The 17626-nt window shown below is 37.8% G+C and overlaps 1 protein-coding gene across 1 annotated transcript; it reads right to left on the bottom strand.

Moving 5' to 3' along the window:
- Positions 1-106: 106 nt before the first annotated feature.
- Positions 107-15321, bottom strand: LOC134812507 (protein F37C4.5-like). Its single transcript, XM_063819976.1, has 10 exons — positions 15177-15321; positions 14915-15006; positions 14655-14781; positions 14350-14451; positions 14007-14203; positions 13709-13838; positions 10373-10463; positions 4675-4791; positions 474-580; positions 107-160 (listed from the first exon to the last, which is right to left on the bottom strand). The coding sequence occupies exons 1-10, from the start codon at positions 15300-15302 to the stop codon at positions 107-109; spliced, it is 1143 nt and encodes a 380-aa protein (XP_063676046.1). The 5' UTR covers positions 15303-15321.
- Positions 15322-17626: the final 2305 nt, after the last annotated feature.

Consider the following 17626-nt stretch of genomic DNA (forward strand, 5'->3'; position numbering starts at 1 on the left):
ACCCATAAGGGCTTTAAAACCAATTTCAACATTTCATATACAATGCAATGTGATTTCTATAATAGCTGAGTAGTGGTTCAGAAATAGATTGGTGGTTATAGCTTCTCTAAGTGTGGACAGTACTGTGGGGAAGTAATGGTGGTCGGAGCATGTCATTAATCTAGAATGCAGGTTTTAACGTTTAGAGAGGTTAACATTATGTCATTGAAGCCTCGCAGTAACATACAAACTATTTAAAACATTTGTTCATGTACTGACGTTACAACGTATTCAATTCGGGTGAGACCGTACCATTATAAAATATGTACATATTAGCTAATACAGGCCCACCCCACGGAAGTAAGATTCGTTCAGTTATTTTAATAAACAAAAAAGAAAACAATTAGGAATGATTCGGCTCAAGAACTTAATGTCTGAAGTCTGGACTGAGATTTATTAACAATATATAAAGGGATATATAAAGGGACACTTACAAGGTTCTCATCACTACCATGTTCGATTCCGTTAACTTTGGGCGTTAACTCAGCAGCAGCATCCTCCTCTATTGTGCTCTCCGTTGTGGGTATACGTACATTCTTCTCTGGGAGGAAACAAACACAAGTCAATACATTGTCGCCTAATAACTAGTTTAAATAACTCGTTTAATATAAATAAGCCGTTTACACAGAGAAAGATTGACGAGTTGCCTATCAAGTGTCAGCACTAAACTGATGTGAAGTTAGACTGCTCTTTTGTGCTACTATTTACAATGATTTGTCGCAGTAACTGAGAGGTATCGGTTTTGTCAATTTACAGTTTAAGAAATTGTTGTAGGCTGAAGCCAGCTTCAGTACTCATGTTTCTTAAATTATAACTTTTGTTTGTCAATGTGCTTGTTTGTAAGGTATTTGTTAATTGTTTGTTAGTTCATTCATAAAAGACCTCACTAAAAACTTGGAGGAATTACTTTATGTGCGACCCAGATCAGAATAGCATTGTTCGTGCTTTTAAAAACCGATTATAAAAATACCAAGTTACATCATACATAATTACATGTAGTAACACATGTGGCACACAGACAGTCACTATGATTATTACCGGATATAATTACCGGATATTTATATGGTATCTTGTTTTGTATTCTCAGTATTTTTATAACGTAACTATCACTTCAACAACTTGGTATGTGATAATTCGAGGTTGCTTGTAAGGGTACAGTCACAACAACAACAGCCTATAAGTATAGGCTGTTAGTTATTCTGCTATTAACAAACTGCGATATTATTAGTTCCTACTATTCAGACTATTAGTTAAACTTTTAGTTCCTACTATTCAGACTATTAGTTAAACTTTTAGTTCCTACTATTCAGACTATTAGTTAAACTTTTAGTTCAGACTATTCAGACTATTGTTCAGGCCTACCGCCCTACCTCTAGGACAAGATGAGGTAATAATTTCACGAAAAAGACAAGAAGAGTTTGTAATTAAGGCAGAGTATTTGGTAGACTGTGTTGAAGTCTAGGATGATGGGCCGCAAATAGAGGTGAAGTGCAGAAAATTGTAAAACTTTCGGAGTTATTAAACTTAAGTTTCCGTAGACAAATATAACTGTAACCGCTCAAAATAGCAAGTTAAGTCTTGTTTTGAGATAGTTAAGATAAAATACTGCCGATTGTTAAGGCTTATTTTTTACTAATTAGAATTCATGAGACGAATAATTGTAACCCCACCCTGAAATGTTCTTCATATTCCTTATTTGTATTCTTCATTCATCTAGCTGAATATCTCAGGACGAATCAAAAAGCCAGACATAAGTAAGTACAAGGTAGCTAGAAGTAAGATTCATATAATTATACACATAAAACCAGTATTTGGGGAAACAAGGCTAATAAGTGGTAAATGGAGGCACGGTAAAAAGGAGATTTGACTAAATTTGTACTTTAAATCTGTCTATGTGAGAATTTTTAATAGATTATAACACACATAACCCCGGCATGCGCAGGGATTATATTTCAATTTTTCCCGCGACGCGCGGGAAAAGTTTATAATAATTTCGAGTGCGAAGCACGAGGGATTATTATGAAAATAACCCCGACGTGCTTTAGCACGAGGGGTTATTTTAATATAACTTAAGCGTGCCGGTGTTATGTGTTATAAACCCCTCCGGGTTAGTGCTAGGACCAACAAATTTGACATTTTACTCTTAAATATAGCTATATGAGATCATTATGGAAAATATGAAATGGAATTGGGGACTACCAAATAAATACAACTAAGGTACTATGACTTTTGAAATTGGCGTTATATCTAAACATTATTCCTCAGTCAGAACGTTGAATGAATTTGAATATCGATAAGGGGCGTCGAGTTAAGCCTGGCAAGCGATAAAAGCTAATAATGATATCGTGTCATGAAGTTTATCAAAGTAGACGACTATAATACATGGCTTATATCAAACACGACAAAATTAACCGAACCGGACAAAATCAAATGTAACCGTCGAGACAAGTTTTGGAACTGGTCCAATTAATGTAAGAGTTTAAGTAATGTAAGCAGTGTGCTGGAGTTTTGCCAGCGCCTGCAGATACGTAGATCAAGTGTATTTATAGTTCTTACGTTAAGCCATAGGTCACGTGACATTTTTTACCAATGCGCGTCGTAGTAGTTAGTCACGTGATACACGTCATCAAAACACGTGACAGTACGCGGTTGAAATTCTCATGGAATGCCAAAACAAAACAAATCTTGTTGAGCCAAATTAGCGGGGCGGGATTATAAAAGCTGTGCCGGGGTTATTTATTCAGCGGGAAAAAACTAACAGCGGGAGCCGGGATTATCAGAATCTATTTAGCGGGAGCCGGGATTATCAGAATCTTATTCTATCCCGGAGGGGTTTATAAATATATCAACACTTTAGGACAACACAGTAGTAGAGTGGTAGTAAAGTATAGTTGCATAGAGTAGTAGAATAGTATAGTTATATAGTAGTACCTAGTATAACCCCATACAAAGACTCATAGCTGGCACGTCTGTCCCAGGTGCCGAACCCTGAAGATTGGGAGGCAGCCAGACCTCTACTACCACCCTGCCTGTCCAATGTTTGTCTGTCTAATTTGTGTCTGTCTAATGTGTGTCGCTGTCTGTCTGTAGGCAGTTCACTGTACTGTCGTGAAAAGTGTCCTGCATCTTTCTGCCCTGAAGGCAGTTTGTTAGGAAATACTAAATTGTCAATTGGAACCACGTGATGCCCTTATAAGGTCAACTGGAACATTCTAGATCACCGTTTTAATGAACTCACTATTTTTAAACGATTTTCTTCTACAGAAAGTGTAGGCTGTAAACACAGATGTCGTTGATGTAACACAAAAAGTGAGAATCTGTAATTTCTGAGAATCCCGGAATGCCATCCTTTGAGTGTTTTAGTTACCATATGAGCGGGGGGAAACCAACTTCTCCCTTTTATGTCTATCTGATCAAGTCACCAGCAAAATAGAGATAATTCAGAATATTTCAGGCACGCCCAAACCAGATACATACCAGTCACCAGACTTAATTTCATCATAGCTTACCCAAATAAAAATAGAAGTAAAACTTCAACAAACCCGCAAACACCACAGTTTAAAGATAACATGTCACATTTCACACCAAGCTCACATTTCACAGTTCCCTAAATTAGCTGACAAAATGTCTGTACACTAGATCCTTCAGCGAAAAAAGGGCTGAAAAAAAGTTGTGATTTAACTTCAGTGTTTCGGTATCCATACCATTTCAGATCTAGTTCATACCTATTCTGATATCTGCAATTGGTTTCCACATTTAGTCTCGTGCACACCGTTTCTACCAGTAACCGTGTCATCTGCTCATCAGAAGAGTATTACCTCATCTAACTTAATCTCACATACCAAGTTGAAGTACCGAGTAATAGGGCGACAGACGATGCGCTTTACTTCAAAGCTTGCTACTACAACAGCTGCTGCGGCCTCTTCCTAACAAGACTTCCTACATCCTCCATTACTTCCTACATTACTTCCTACACACTCTACAGAGGAACTAACTTAGTGCTACTTCCTACATTACTTCCTACATTACTTCCTACACACTCTACAGAGGAACTAAATTAGTGCTACTTCCTACATTACTTCCTACATTACTTCCTACACACTCTACAGAGGAACTAACTTAGTGCTACTAGCTACACTGCCTGCTATCCATAAGTCTACAGAGGAACTAACTTAGTGCTACTAGCTAGGGGGGGGGGGGGGTACTAGCTACACTGCCTGCTATCCATAAGTCTACAAGGAAGTGAGGAAGTGAATCTGCGATATCACTGCTCACACTGTACACTGTACGATAAAGTGTCAGTGAAAGTGTAATGAAGAGTGTAATGAAGAGGGACGTATAACGAGGAAGTGTAAGTTTCAATGTGTTGCTGTTATATATGTGTTATTTCGTATCCTGATTGTTAAAGACCTTTCAGATATTATAGACATGAGTAGGTTGTGTAGGACAGTCTAGGTGTACTAGACTATACAAGGTGGCATCTTTTTAGTCTACTTATTAGTCTACCTACTAGTATACTGCTTTTCTATATTCTACAAGTACATAGCCATTAGACAAGAACCAAATAGTCGTCGGTACTCGGTAAGTTTAAGTATTTACAGTAACTAGTAAGTTGTGCAAGTATTTGAAACTAACCAGATTTCTTCCTCTTGATGCTGGTTCCGTGATGTCTGGTTCTCTTAAAAGAGTTGGGAGTTCCGGGCATTGCAGCCAGTCTACCGTGCAACTCGTGCGTACCCAACGACGGTAATCCTGAAAAGTAAACTTGTTAAAAAGTCTGAAGAATCTCAAGGAAGAAGGAGACAAATACACGGAAAATACACGATGTTTATATGGTCCGTATGTGCATGATCACATATATTATAACTGCTTGTCAATAAGGAGCTACTAAGACGTGTGACTCACACACTTTATACATTATATTTATTAGTTTATACATGATGCCTGATATTTCAAAGTTATCTAATATCATTATAGATCGTAGAAAACCTGCTCCAGGTTTGTACAAATCTTTGGATCTGCCTGTTCTAACAATAGTTGTATTGTTATTGGTCGACAAACAGTTGGAGTGAAGCGTGATAATAGCAGATAACAATGACAAAACAAGTATTATCAGCCGAATTTTATCGCTGCACCACTTGGCAATTAGCAGAAATAATCCAGTAAAATGTGGTTGAGAACCTCTCTGTCTCCACGATGTATTCGTACTGCACCGTTTAACTTTTGAGGGTCTAGTATAGTGTTTTATTATAACTACTATGGGGGGGGTGTAACCCAAAAAAACCCAATCCCAGTATGACCTTTTTCAGGGTAGGAGTTGGGTTTTTTTGGGTTTTTTTGGGTTTTTTACAAATTTTTCATTTGAAGGAAATAAAATCATGTAGGCACCTAGCAAAACAATTATCAGTACAACATCACTGTTGTGGTTCATCACTACAACATCACAATAAATATAATCGCTTAAATATCACCCAAAAGCAGTATTTTATTCACTGATGTGCTCAGAAGAAGTTGGCCATCCAGATATGATATCAGCCATATGTCTTGCTCACTTCGATGGCCATGGCAAATTGAGTTAGTAGGGACGCAACTCACTGATGACCCCAACCCTGACCGCAACCGGTACGAGAGGAATAAAGCCTTTCTTCTCACCTTCACGATCTCTGTTTCCGTTTTCCTGATCATCCGCTTAACGAGAAACCATGCTCTATCTCCAACTGAAAGAATCTTGCAGTTACCATCAGCTGCATGATCACATGTGATATTAAGTGATATCTTCGCTTGTTTATGGCCCTGGAGTCGCTAAAATCTTGACTGGGATGGCATTCGATCTCGCCCTCCATTGAGGCAAACCTCAACAGCCGTATCATGATGCAGAGCATCACCATACACAGTTACTATTTTCGCCCATTCCTCTGATGAGTCAATATCCTCCACTTCCTCTTCTTCATCATCTGTTTCCGCTTCGTCACTCTCTGTTCCGTCAGAAGATGGTTGGAAAGCCTCTCCTTCAAAGCTATAGTGTTCTTGAAGGAGTTCTCTACCCCTTGAGACTCCCTTCTTCATAGCTGGGTGGAAGCCCTGGTCTGATGTGAGGCTCCCAGAACTTTGAAAAGGGGTATCCTGCTGGTGCCCTCTTCCAGACACTCATCGGACAGCATGATGAAAGCCACTACCTCCGCGTGGTGAAGACTGGATACTGGACAGGGGGTCCAGGCTAAAGGCAGGACGGTCGACGGGAGACATTGAGCCCCGGAAGTTCAATAATTTGATCTATTGACTCCTTAACTCTTGGTTTACAAGAGGCTTTGAGACTCGTAAATCTTTACTGTGGATTGCACAGTAGCTAAAAAGGTGTTGGCTGTTACCCTGTTCAGACTAGTCTACTATGACCCAGCTAGACTGGACCACACTCTGGTAGTCAGGATACGGCTCCCTATCCCGGGGTACCGGTAAAGAGGTAGTCAAGAAAAATATGAACATCAATGAAACGAAAAGTTTTCAATGAAACGAAAAGTTTTATTTTACATTCCTTTAATCATAAATAGAATAAGAGCTTAAACCACTAATTAGTTAGCTAGACGTAAACTTGAGGAAATATTCTTTATTTAAAAAACTTTATTTGGTTGTTAGCATTTTTATTATGGTAAGTGGTTGAATTTAGGGGAATTTAGTGAGACAGGGTCAGTTTCTCTATTGTCTTAGAAAAATTTCTACTTTACAGTAGGCAATGCTGAGTGGCAGGAATGAGGGACCAAAACGCTTGGGGCTAACAATGGCCCATTTACAAACCACTTCAGACATGGCAATGATGATATTTATGCTTAATTCGTCTGAAACTGACCCTACTACACTTCTAATATTCTATAAAAATCTCTTCTAAAATAGGTATAAAGATGCATAGCGCAAAACACACAAACAAAAATGTTTATAATCCATATATAAATAAATTAAATAAATTTCTATAGAACTTTCAAATTTCTATAAGACTGATAAACCTATAATCTATATAATATATATATCTATTCATTTTGCACCCAGAGAAAGATGTGATCACAGAGGTAGTATCGATATTATGTTCATGACAAGGTATGGGGCTGCTGCAAGTTATATTTTGCTAAGATATTACAGCTTTTGTAAGCTTAAGTAATCTAGGCAAGGTCAATTTTAAAGTTTTTGAATTTTGTCGAACACTGTTTAAGGCTAAGTTCCAGTCGTTTGGTTCTCCTTCCTTTTGAGTGTGAGCGATGGTTATTTTTATGGATGATTTGAGGTGATTGGGCTTACAGGTGAATGTAGTTAGCATGAGATTTTGTCGTACTGTGTTCCAGATTGTCCCTGCTCTATATATGTAGCTGTCTGATGGTTTAGGTGTGAGAATGAGTGTCTCTTTGCCAAGTCTGCCAGATGTTTCAAAGAGGGAGTAAAGTGATATAGGGGTTCTATATTTCAAGACCTTAAAGATGTCATTAATGCAGTGGTAGAAGTACAGATTATGCACATTCATGATTTCATGAGTGTTGAAGAGGGGTTTAGTATGCTCTTTTCTGTAGAATTCGTTGCCCAGGATTTGCTCCCCGTAGGGTCTGCATCGTGCACTAGTTTTGAACTTATCCAAGTATGCTTCTTTATCACCAAACATTATGCGGGCACACATTTTCTGTGCTTTGAACAGAGGTTCGAGTTTTTTGTTAGATGCTCCTCCCCAGACTGTTATACCATAAGCAAGATAGCTTTCAAACAGAGTGTGATACAGATCTTTGTGGAGTGATGTGGGAATGTTATCTTTAATTCTATTTAGCATGCCACAGCAGCTGGCTAGTTTTTTTTGGAGTGATGTGGGAATGTTATCTTTAATTCTATTTAGCATGCCACAGCAGCTGGCTAGTTTTTTTGCTAATTTACCTCTATGTGCATTCCAGTTTAGGTCTTCATCAATTGTATTGTATCATGTAAAAGGACTGCTAAGGTTAGCACATTTAACATAAGAACAGCCAGAGAACAGCACAAACGCATCGAACTTGCAGAACAATTTTCTCGAAGCAAGCTGCACATCCTTGCCCTGCAAGAATCGAACATCGGGTAGTGCATGCTGATTGCTGAGAATACCAGAATAAAAAAGATGAACAAAGGGATTCATCCAGTGATCTCATCTGCGTGGAGAAACGCAGCTGGCGCTTCTAATGGGAGAGTAGAAATCATCTTGACGAGGACAGCAGCGCATATGAGGCTATAAGTCTTATAAAGTTATAAAATCTTACAGCGCAAGGATCCTCACCATGTCTCTTAATGGAAAGCCCAGGCTCACTGTCATCACATGCTACAGTCCTACAGAAGCCTCATCTGATGAGGAGGCATGAAATCTTTTTTGTCTAAACCAAGCATCTTACAGTTAATTTAGTAGGAGAGGAGCCACACACAATAATTTCTAAGGACGGACATGCCTTAGAAGAAGTTGAGGATTTTAGTACAACGGAGCACGACTTTAGGTTACACAAGGCCAAGGCATGGGCTGCCTACCACAAAATGTAGGCTATATGGAGGTCCAATTTGCGCCGAGATTTAAAGATCCGTCTGTTCAAGCTACGCGTACGGTTGAATCAATCTTCCTGTATGGAACGAAAACGTGGACAATAACAGAACCTTTGAAGAAAAGAATAGACGGATGTTACAGTAGAATGCTTCGGATGGCCCTAAACGTGGACTGGATAGGAAATCGCACCAACAAGGAGGTCTTTGGATCACTCCCAAGAGTTATTTCGAAGATACAGGCCAGAAGAATGAGGTTGGCTGGGCACATCCAGCGACATGATGACCTGGCAGCACACCAACTTCTCCTTTGGGAACCTAGGGAGGGGTAGACCACCGCTCACCTTCGTCGATAACCTAATAAGTGACACTGGACTCAAAAACACTGGGGAGATTAAGGAGCTTATGGCGGACAGAAAGCTTTGGAGATACATCATCGAGACTCGGACTCTGAAGCCGCCTTAAGTCAAGTAATTTAAGTCATGTGCTTTGACTTGCCCTTGACCTTCGTCATAGCCTCCTTCCATGACAGGAGAACACATTTGCCACGTTTGGCACATTTCCACTTTGTGCATTCATATGGATTATATCTCAATGAACGAGACATCCTGTTTGCTATCGTGATAACATACTATCAATATAAGTATAAACACACTTATATACTATGTAAACTATCTATTAAGTTAAGACATGAGAACAACACGTAGGTAAGACTCAGTGGGAAATAATTCACATTCAATACAATTAATGAAATGGCTAGAATTTTGTTTAAATTTTGTTTAAAAAACCCAAAAAAACCCAAAAAAAACCCAATCCCAGTATTACCTTTTCTTGGGTAGGAGTTGGGTTTTTTTGGGTTACACCCCCCCTACTATTATAATTATAAACTATTATAATTATAAACTATTAAATTGTAAACTATTATAATTAAGTATAGTGTTATCATAATAACAGTGTTGTTACAATTACTATTAAAACTTTTGAGGGTTAAAGGTGTTCCTATAATTGCAGTGTTATAATAATTATCATTTTAGGCTCTACTAATCTGTATGAAAGAGGAAGTTAACTTGAGCGTTTCCTACATAAACGAAACTATAACAGCCCATTAACATACCAAGTGTCATTATAACACGTTAATGTTATTCTTACCCTAACAAGTGACACTTCTGGCAATAAATCTCTCCAGATACACTACACAGCACATCAGGCAGTTTTCAGACAGACTTAACTATCGGACGGTCAAAGTACAGACTTCAGGAACCCGAAATCTATTAGGTCACCCCGCACTGACTTCACTAATTCGGAGATATTGTCCTTACTCCTGTCTCATATATCTCGTGTTTGTATTATATAATCCAGCTCAGTCAACTGTCAATCTAATAACCCAGGACATATATAATTAATAAACCCTGATTTTGGATATGTGTATCTAGAGCACTGTATCTGGGATTATAATATGTAGTAGTGCTAAAGTTGAAAAGTTTTAAAATTAACAACGACGACACACCGGGGACTTGTTGTTGTTGTTGTAATCAGTAGTTCACAATGCTAGTAGACGCGGCACAGGAGTGAATAGTGGAGAAAATAAGGTGGAGCATGTCCAATTAAATAATAATTATTTAATTATTAATTAATTAAATACTAATTAAGTGAACTTTGAAAAAACATCGGCTGCCCGACCTTCAAACATACAAAGACCACACGACAGTTTATAATGACTATTTTTAATGATTCCTCAATTAACAATTAAAATGCCAGCATTATAATGACACACAAATAAAAAGGAAAGATGTAAGGATCCTACCTCCAGTGCTAGGAGCAGCAGTGCTGAGACTGATTTTAGCGTCGTTCCAATCTTCTCCGGTGTTCTGGGACACCAGTCCAAAATAGAGTACCTGAAATTGACGATTTAGGTGATGTGGTCACGTCTTCATTATAATACAGAAAAGCGATGGTATGGGGGGGGGGGGGGGGGGGGGGGTGAAACAGAAACTGCGATTTCAGTTTCATCTGTACATGTTCAGTTTTGGTAAGAATCGTGTTCTTATATTGTATGTAAAGAATTTTGTTGACCAAACAGGCGTAGAGGTGACGTAAATAGCCCGGTGATTATGATATCAACCTATTATGATATTATAATATCGACATTAGTGATTTACAGTGTCAAAAGCTTTCGATAATTCGATATGTTCACACGTCACGTTCGAGCATAACTACTCGATAAAGTTAAATACACGTACCAAAGTGGATAAAGTTAAATTCACGTACCAGATGAAGACAATGTGTCCAGTCTTTACCAGGATAGGATAGTTACAAGTTGAAATTATATGGATATTGTAGGATTGTGGGCTGAGCTTTTTTGATAACAATGGAACGTTATTTTGTGGAGGCTAGCCATTGACATCATGAATAATATTCTGTAACGACTAACGGACTAATGGTAGCAGCTGTTGTTAACAACTCGTGGAAAAGCACATACTACTGAGCAGTGAGCAAGGTTTTCCACATACAGTGTATTATTTAGATCATAGAGTTACTTCGTTATACTAAATCAAAGGAAGATAAGATTTATTATTGAGAATGAGTAATTGGGATCATCCTTGAAAGTTGAAAGTCTTAACAGATAAGATACATTTTTAGAATACTTTGTTGCAACACGAGAAGAGATGTACCGCCGTTAAATCGCTAATTGTAAAGAACCTTACATGTGCCCACCTGCACCAGTTAAAGTTATTATCGGTTATGTATCTTGACACCCAATATTTTGTGTATTCTTACTATCAGTATTCTGAAAATAGACCAAGCCAAAGGGAAGCGGGGGAAATACTGCTGATGTTGACCAGAAACCAGCCTCTGTACAGTGCTGCAACTGCTCTGATATGATATGAGATATTATAGAGTTGTCGTCAGTCGATAAAGAGTTTGTACGAGCTATCACGTGACCATCTCAAGATCCAGTTCTATAAAACACTGTTAGATTGCTAGATTGTGTAGCATTATATCCTGGATATGTTGTCTGTGTAGATATAAAGATATTAAAAGTATGATTAATGACAGTGGGCGTTATTATAATATGACTGAAAAATCAATCACTGTAATGACTCAATATAGTTTCAGTGTGAAAATGCTAGATATTGATATGAAATACCACTACACCGGGAAGCAGGTGCGACTGGGATCTAATTTCTAATGTGATTCATTGAAAGCCGGAAATTTGAACTAATGTTACCTACAGGCTATAAGTATAAGCAATTGACACTTGCCAGTCGTTAGCTATTTTAATGTGATTTCAACCAAAGTTCTAAGTTCTTTAAGATCTGAGAGGTTTTCTGTTTTTATGTCAGCACGATTTTCGGTTCACCTACCGCCGGCGTTCACCTACCGCCGACCGGCGCCCGACCGACCTCCGACCGACCTCCGACCGACCAGCCTTGTCTGATCTATGACCCGATTTTCTAGTATGCATTTCAAATTTTCATGACATCACTTTTTAACTTTGAGAACCTGCCAACTGTTTGAGCGGCAAAATCACGAGGGCGCGTGTGAAAGTGTGCAGATCTCCGCTATCATAACCAATAATCCTATTATAACCAATAATCCTAATCTAATAATCTAATTCAGAGTGCTATTGAAATGTACTAAATTTAATCGTAATGTTATTGGAGAGCCTTAGGGTCAGTCTGAGTATCCTCCAGTTGTTCTCCAGCTAGTTGAGGAGCCTCAAGATTGGCAGTAGTGAGTTACCCCACACCCTCTGGCTCCATTGTAACATATTTTGTAATTTATAGTTTTTAAAACAAATTAGTTCCTGTAAAACTGTACATTCCTGATCTACTGAGTTTGAAGGATTTGGTTATAATGGAATTTGGATCAAGGACCAGTAGATTAGAGATTTAAGCTAGAGTACAAAATGCACTTTGCAGTATATTAGGCTTTATAAGGAGGTGTACACTGTATTTGTCGGAGTTTTGGCAGGAAGCCAAGCCGACTGTTCATGTTGTCTGCCTCTAATTGGGTATAACCGGAGGAAGGAGGTTCCTCCGTCTTAGGAAGCATGTTAGAGTATGTTGGGGAAGCATATACTTTATATTAGTTGTAGTAACTCCAGTGTTTTCCTGCCCATTATCCAGCTGTACAAGGTAAACGAGAAGGCACTGCCCTATAACTAACTCTAATAGTGGCTGGTAATTCTTACTCAGTTTACTGTGAAATACCATTAGTATCCTATTATATTCATCTGTTCGGCAGGACGGGCCACAGATATTTATATGATTTATATTGAATGATTTATAAATCACTGAATACAACTTATTAAAATAGGATTATGAAACTCAGACAATCTAATCAAAATTATATGCTTTACGTAAGGGTGTTGGTAAAGTAGATTTTGCAGAGAAATATTTGTCAGGGTAAGCAATGTAATAATTGTATTGGTGGGGCACACGAAGGTGTGATGATTACATTGACGGTTCACTGATTTGCAGGTTGCACCATAATTTATAACATACCCTCGGATGTATCACGTGGGTAGGTGTGTACCAGTCACTTGGGTAGGTGTGTACCAGTCACGTCGCGTGGGTAGGTGTGTAACAGTCGCGTGGGTAGGTGTGTAACAGTAGGTGAGAAATTCAACCACAAATAAAGTAAAGTAGTGGTGGTAAGAATTAATTTGAATACTATAAATAGCAGCATTGTTTGATTTTGAGTTAACTGAATTGTATGATTAATCATTGTACAAATTCCGAGGAGAAATTTATTTGAAGAAAGGGTTTTGCTCCACGTGGTTGATTTTACGTCACATTCGTGTAAAACATTAGCCGATTCAAGTACGGGATGCATGCAATTTCCTCCATATAACCGACCACAATGTAATCTCATAATTTAATATTGGTACGTGAAATATTCCTTATCGCTAATACTGTAATGACGTTAAACATTTAAAAGAAAAATCTAGATAGAATTATTGAATATCAAAGAAATTCGATTCCAACAGCCAGAATTATTAAAACGTCATTATTGATTAGAAGTCTTGGAATACCTGCAAGATTATGGCTTAGATAGGTGCGTGAAACTCGGCATGGGGGAAAGAGAAATTACATAAATGTTTATTTATTTCTATGAACCAACTACATGATCTAACCTTAAGGTTTTTGTCTCTTGAATGAATTCGGAGATCGTATTTGGGGACCCAGCCTGCATCGTTAACCACATAACTAACAAAGAGCTTCACCTCCTCCGTGTCGTACGCTTCTATCAGTATCTGTACCTCTCTGGGAAGGAGATTGTCTGAGATCTATCAAGGGCCCGGGTCCTAACAATACGTTACATATTCAAGGTTTAAAATTAAATGTAAGTAATATCAGGCGCAGTTTCACTGCTGATGTGATAACAGCTATCAGATGTGATGTAGCAGCTAACAATTATTACGCTTATTATACCTGCTTATGATTCCATCCTTAGCTGGATCTGTTGCGTTTATTTCATTCGTGACCTCTTTTAGTTTCTTATCCAATGATAATCTCAGCTCTTTCACTTCGGATAGGTTATCACTGATTTTGGCTGACTGCTCTTCATACATTGGGAGGAACTTAGATACCATATCCAAAGATGATATACTAACTGCATCAAAACCGTCCTAAAAAGATGTTGCGTTTAAAATAGAAGTCAAGGAATAAGGTTAAGTTACGTCATAAGTACATTTAATGAATTAAAACAGAATAACGGTTTAAATCGGTATACAAAATTGAACAAAGGTAAGATTTTTAATAATTTAATATAAACCTGAGGATTTGATTTGAAGTTGATTATTCTGTTAGCAAATGCCTCCAGCACGTCTTTCTGTTTCTTTAACGTATTTTCTTTCACATCCAGATCATTGAACTCCTGCCGATATAATTCAATTGATTCACGTCGTGCCTCCTGTGGTTGTTGGTCGAGTGTCTTAGTCAGGTCAGTCAGGTATGTTACCCCCAAGTAGTTATTTAAACTGTCTGCATGTTAATGTCATGATAAAACTGCTGCTCAATAATATAGAATAATTTTTTCGGGTCATTTGTTATGACTTTCAAAACTGAACAATTTGGTACCTTCAAAAGTTCAGCTTGTTTGATTTTGAGGTCATCAAGTTGCCCGCTAGCTTCAACATTTTCGTCCAAGGCACTTTTTGCCACGAAGTTGACTTCATTCAGTATTGAGTTGCCTCCTATCAGTACCCTGTTAATTGTTATCAACATTAAAATCAATACGTTATCAACGTATAAAATTAACAAGTGGATCGAATGAGAACTTGATTACATTATTAATCATGATAACTTCTTATTCTCATTCTAGAAACATATTTTATTACCTTAAAGTAGATGGCTCGATGCTCTTTGACAAATTGGTCATATTGATTTGAGATAACCCCTCTGTTACTTCAACATTGATTCTCCTTGTAATCTGAAGCAAGTTTCTATATTATGTTAAGTTACAAACATGATCATGAGTTATGATACATTTACTGTTCACTTTTTAGAGTAGATTGAAAATACCGTATTATAATTACACAAATTTAGTCCAACCTTAATAGGAGTTTATCAAGCATGTATAATAATTACATATACACAAACCTCAGCTTTGTCAGGATAGACTACCACGTTAAGAATAGGGCATGTTGATGCATCAAAACTAGGTATCTTCTGGATCTCCATTGGAGCAACCACCGACTTTTGAGAAGGAGTTGACTTTATTGACATGGTGAATGGCACAATAGCACCTACTGTAGTAGTTTTTTGTTAATCTTTGAATCATTTGATAATTAGAGTCCAAAATTATGAACCAATCAAACACAACGTGAGATTGTGGGATGTAAATAACTCTATGACATGTTGTCTCTCCTTCCACACAAACTCTCATAGTTCTATTAGAAACAAAGTCTGTGATTACATTTAAAACACTGCAACACTGGTAAAACGTGAAAGGAGTCAATTAAATAGGGTTTGCATCATGGAATTAAATATTCTTCTGTTTTTAAGGCTATCAGCACATTAGTATTGAAAATCAGCCAGCATTGGTTTTATTTAACAAAATCATGGTAACATTTAGTGAAACAAGTTTTAGTGAAAGAACAGTTGTGGCTGTGCTCTGGTGTAGGAAATTGTATACGGTTACTAATCACTAATCATAGGATAATGTTTTTTTTGGGAAGTTTTTAAAATAGGATAATGTTTTTGATGAAATTGTTTTTAAATATTGTATTTGATAAATAATTAATGTTGGTGGGGAAATATTTATTATATATTTTTTCACACAGTGCGATGATATTTTGTAGACATGTGTGATGATGTGATGTCATAAATTGTACTTTACTTTACTTTACTTTTAGGGATTAGATAGAGGACAAGACATGTTTAATGGCACTATTTCAAAGACATTTTTTAAACAGTAAAAAAGTATTCAAACACTATACACATATATCACAATGACCTATATAAAATCAAAAATTCTGTACATTCCCCATCTAAAATATTGGCAGAAAAATTTGAAATTTGCCCTTGGCCTTGTGGCTCCAACTTCAAATCTAGACTCTCTATATTTACAAATTTCTTTCTCGGACCTCTGCCTCCCCAGAGAGAAATCATTGTTGTTCTAAGGATTTTGAATTGGAGACGCTATTCCACAGAAATTACATCTTCGTTCTCTAGTCATTACTTTCCCCTAGTATACTCATAGTATTGTATTCAAACAAAAGGGAGTTCAAGTAGTATGACACAGATGTACAAATGTCGGATAAAAGCACAAAGGCGGTAGAAACATCCCATAGCTAACCAAAGTCATTTAAATTCTCAATACTTCAATCATGACCAATTTCGAGTATCAAATTATGCCCGGAATTACTACTTAAGAGCGATACCAACAATACTGAACTTCTATAAGTTTGATTTGACCAAACTAATGCCTTTCATTGCTTTATAAGTAATAACAAAAAAACTTAACAAATGAATAGAAGGACAACTTGACTATGTCAACTTCAAACCCTACCACAAATTTGATTTGACCAGCTGTTTCAAACAGTGTTTGCATCAAACATCAAATCTATTAGTATTCAGTATTCAGTATTCAGTATTCAGTATTCAATATTCAATATTCAGTATTCAGTATTCAGTATTCAGGATCCGTTGAGGGTGTAGAGTTGTCCCTTGCATCTGTCGTTCTTCTTCACGCACCTCCAAGCCTGTCGTCCATCCAGAGTCGGCTTTCCATCTTTGGAGTAGCGGAAACCACGGTGTAGAAGGTTCTGACTCTTAGCAGTTCTCCCTCTGACCACCTTCACCGTATCTTCATCGAACATCGTAATTGTAGCTGTTTTACTCAAGTTGTAGTGTTGCAGTACTGGAGAGTGGAGATGGTAGTGCTAATGAGATAATCTCCTCAACTTTGATCCGCTTTATATACTGTTTGCCTCTATCATTATCTACGTTTCACTGAGCAACCTCTCTTCTTGGCTACGGTTGATCAGATTCCTGGATGCGATCCCTCGTGACGTGTTCTCATGCCCTTGTTATTACCCATTGCATCTCGGCGCAGTGATATGAGATCTCACCGTAACAAGCTCATCGTGCACTCGCTTAACCACCGTTGTGCAGACCGGACGCGATCTGATACGAACCAGAAAGTGGAACAAGAACTGCTCTTAGTAATCACAATGTATATGTTAAACTTTATCCAATTTAATTTTAATTAAAATTAATTTCGAAGTAACAAAGAGGAAAATATACCTTTTTAAAGCTAATCGATTTTGTTATATTAGCAGTATAATTGTATAATTAGCAGTGCTAGCTCTATCTTAGTATCTTATAGGTACAGTTTCTAGTAGTAGTAGTAGTACCGCCGTACTGTCCAAAGTAAAGTGGGTGTCATGTGATCCGCCGTACCGTCCAACCTTTTTGGAAACTACTGCCGTACCGTCCTCCGCTGTACCGTCCTCCGCCGGACTGTACACCGCCGCAGTGACTTCCGCCGCTGCGTCCTATACCCTAAACGACTTGTGCTGTGTGAGTTTTAATACTTTCAACACTAC

The sequence above is a fragment of the Bolinopsis microptera genome, chromosome 3 (genome assembly GCF_026151205.1).
Source record: "Bolinopsis microptera isolate Bmic1 chromosome 3, MBARI_Bmic_1.0, whole genome shotgun sequence".
NCBI lineage: Eukaryota > Metazoa > Ctenophora > Tentaculata > Lobata > Bolinopsidae > Bolinopsis > Bolinopsis microptera.

Bases quoted from the DNA above. Each gene is read 5' to 3' on its own strand.
- LOC134812507 (XM_063819976.1), bottom strand. From the start codon at position 15,302: ATGTCAATAAAGTCAACTCCTTCTCAAAAGTCGGTGGTTGCTCCAATG. The intron at 14,452-14,654 runs GTACCAAATTGT...TTATATCGGCAG, and splicing joins AACAAGCTGAACTTTTGAAG to GAGTTCAATGATCTGGATGT. The intron at 13,839-14,006 runs GTATAATAAGCG...TCTCCTTCCCAG, and splicing joins AAGGATGGAATCATAAGCAG to AGAGGTACAGATACTGATAG.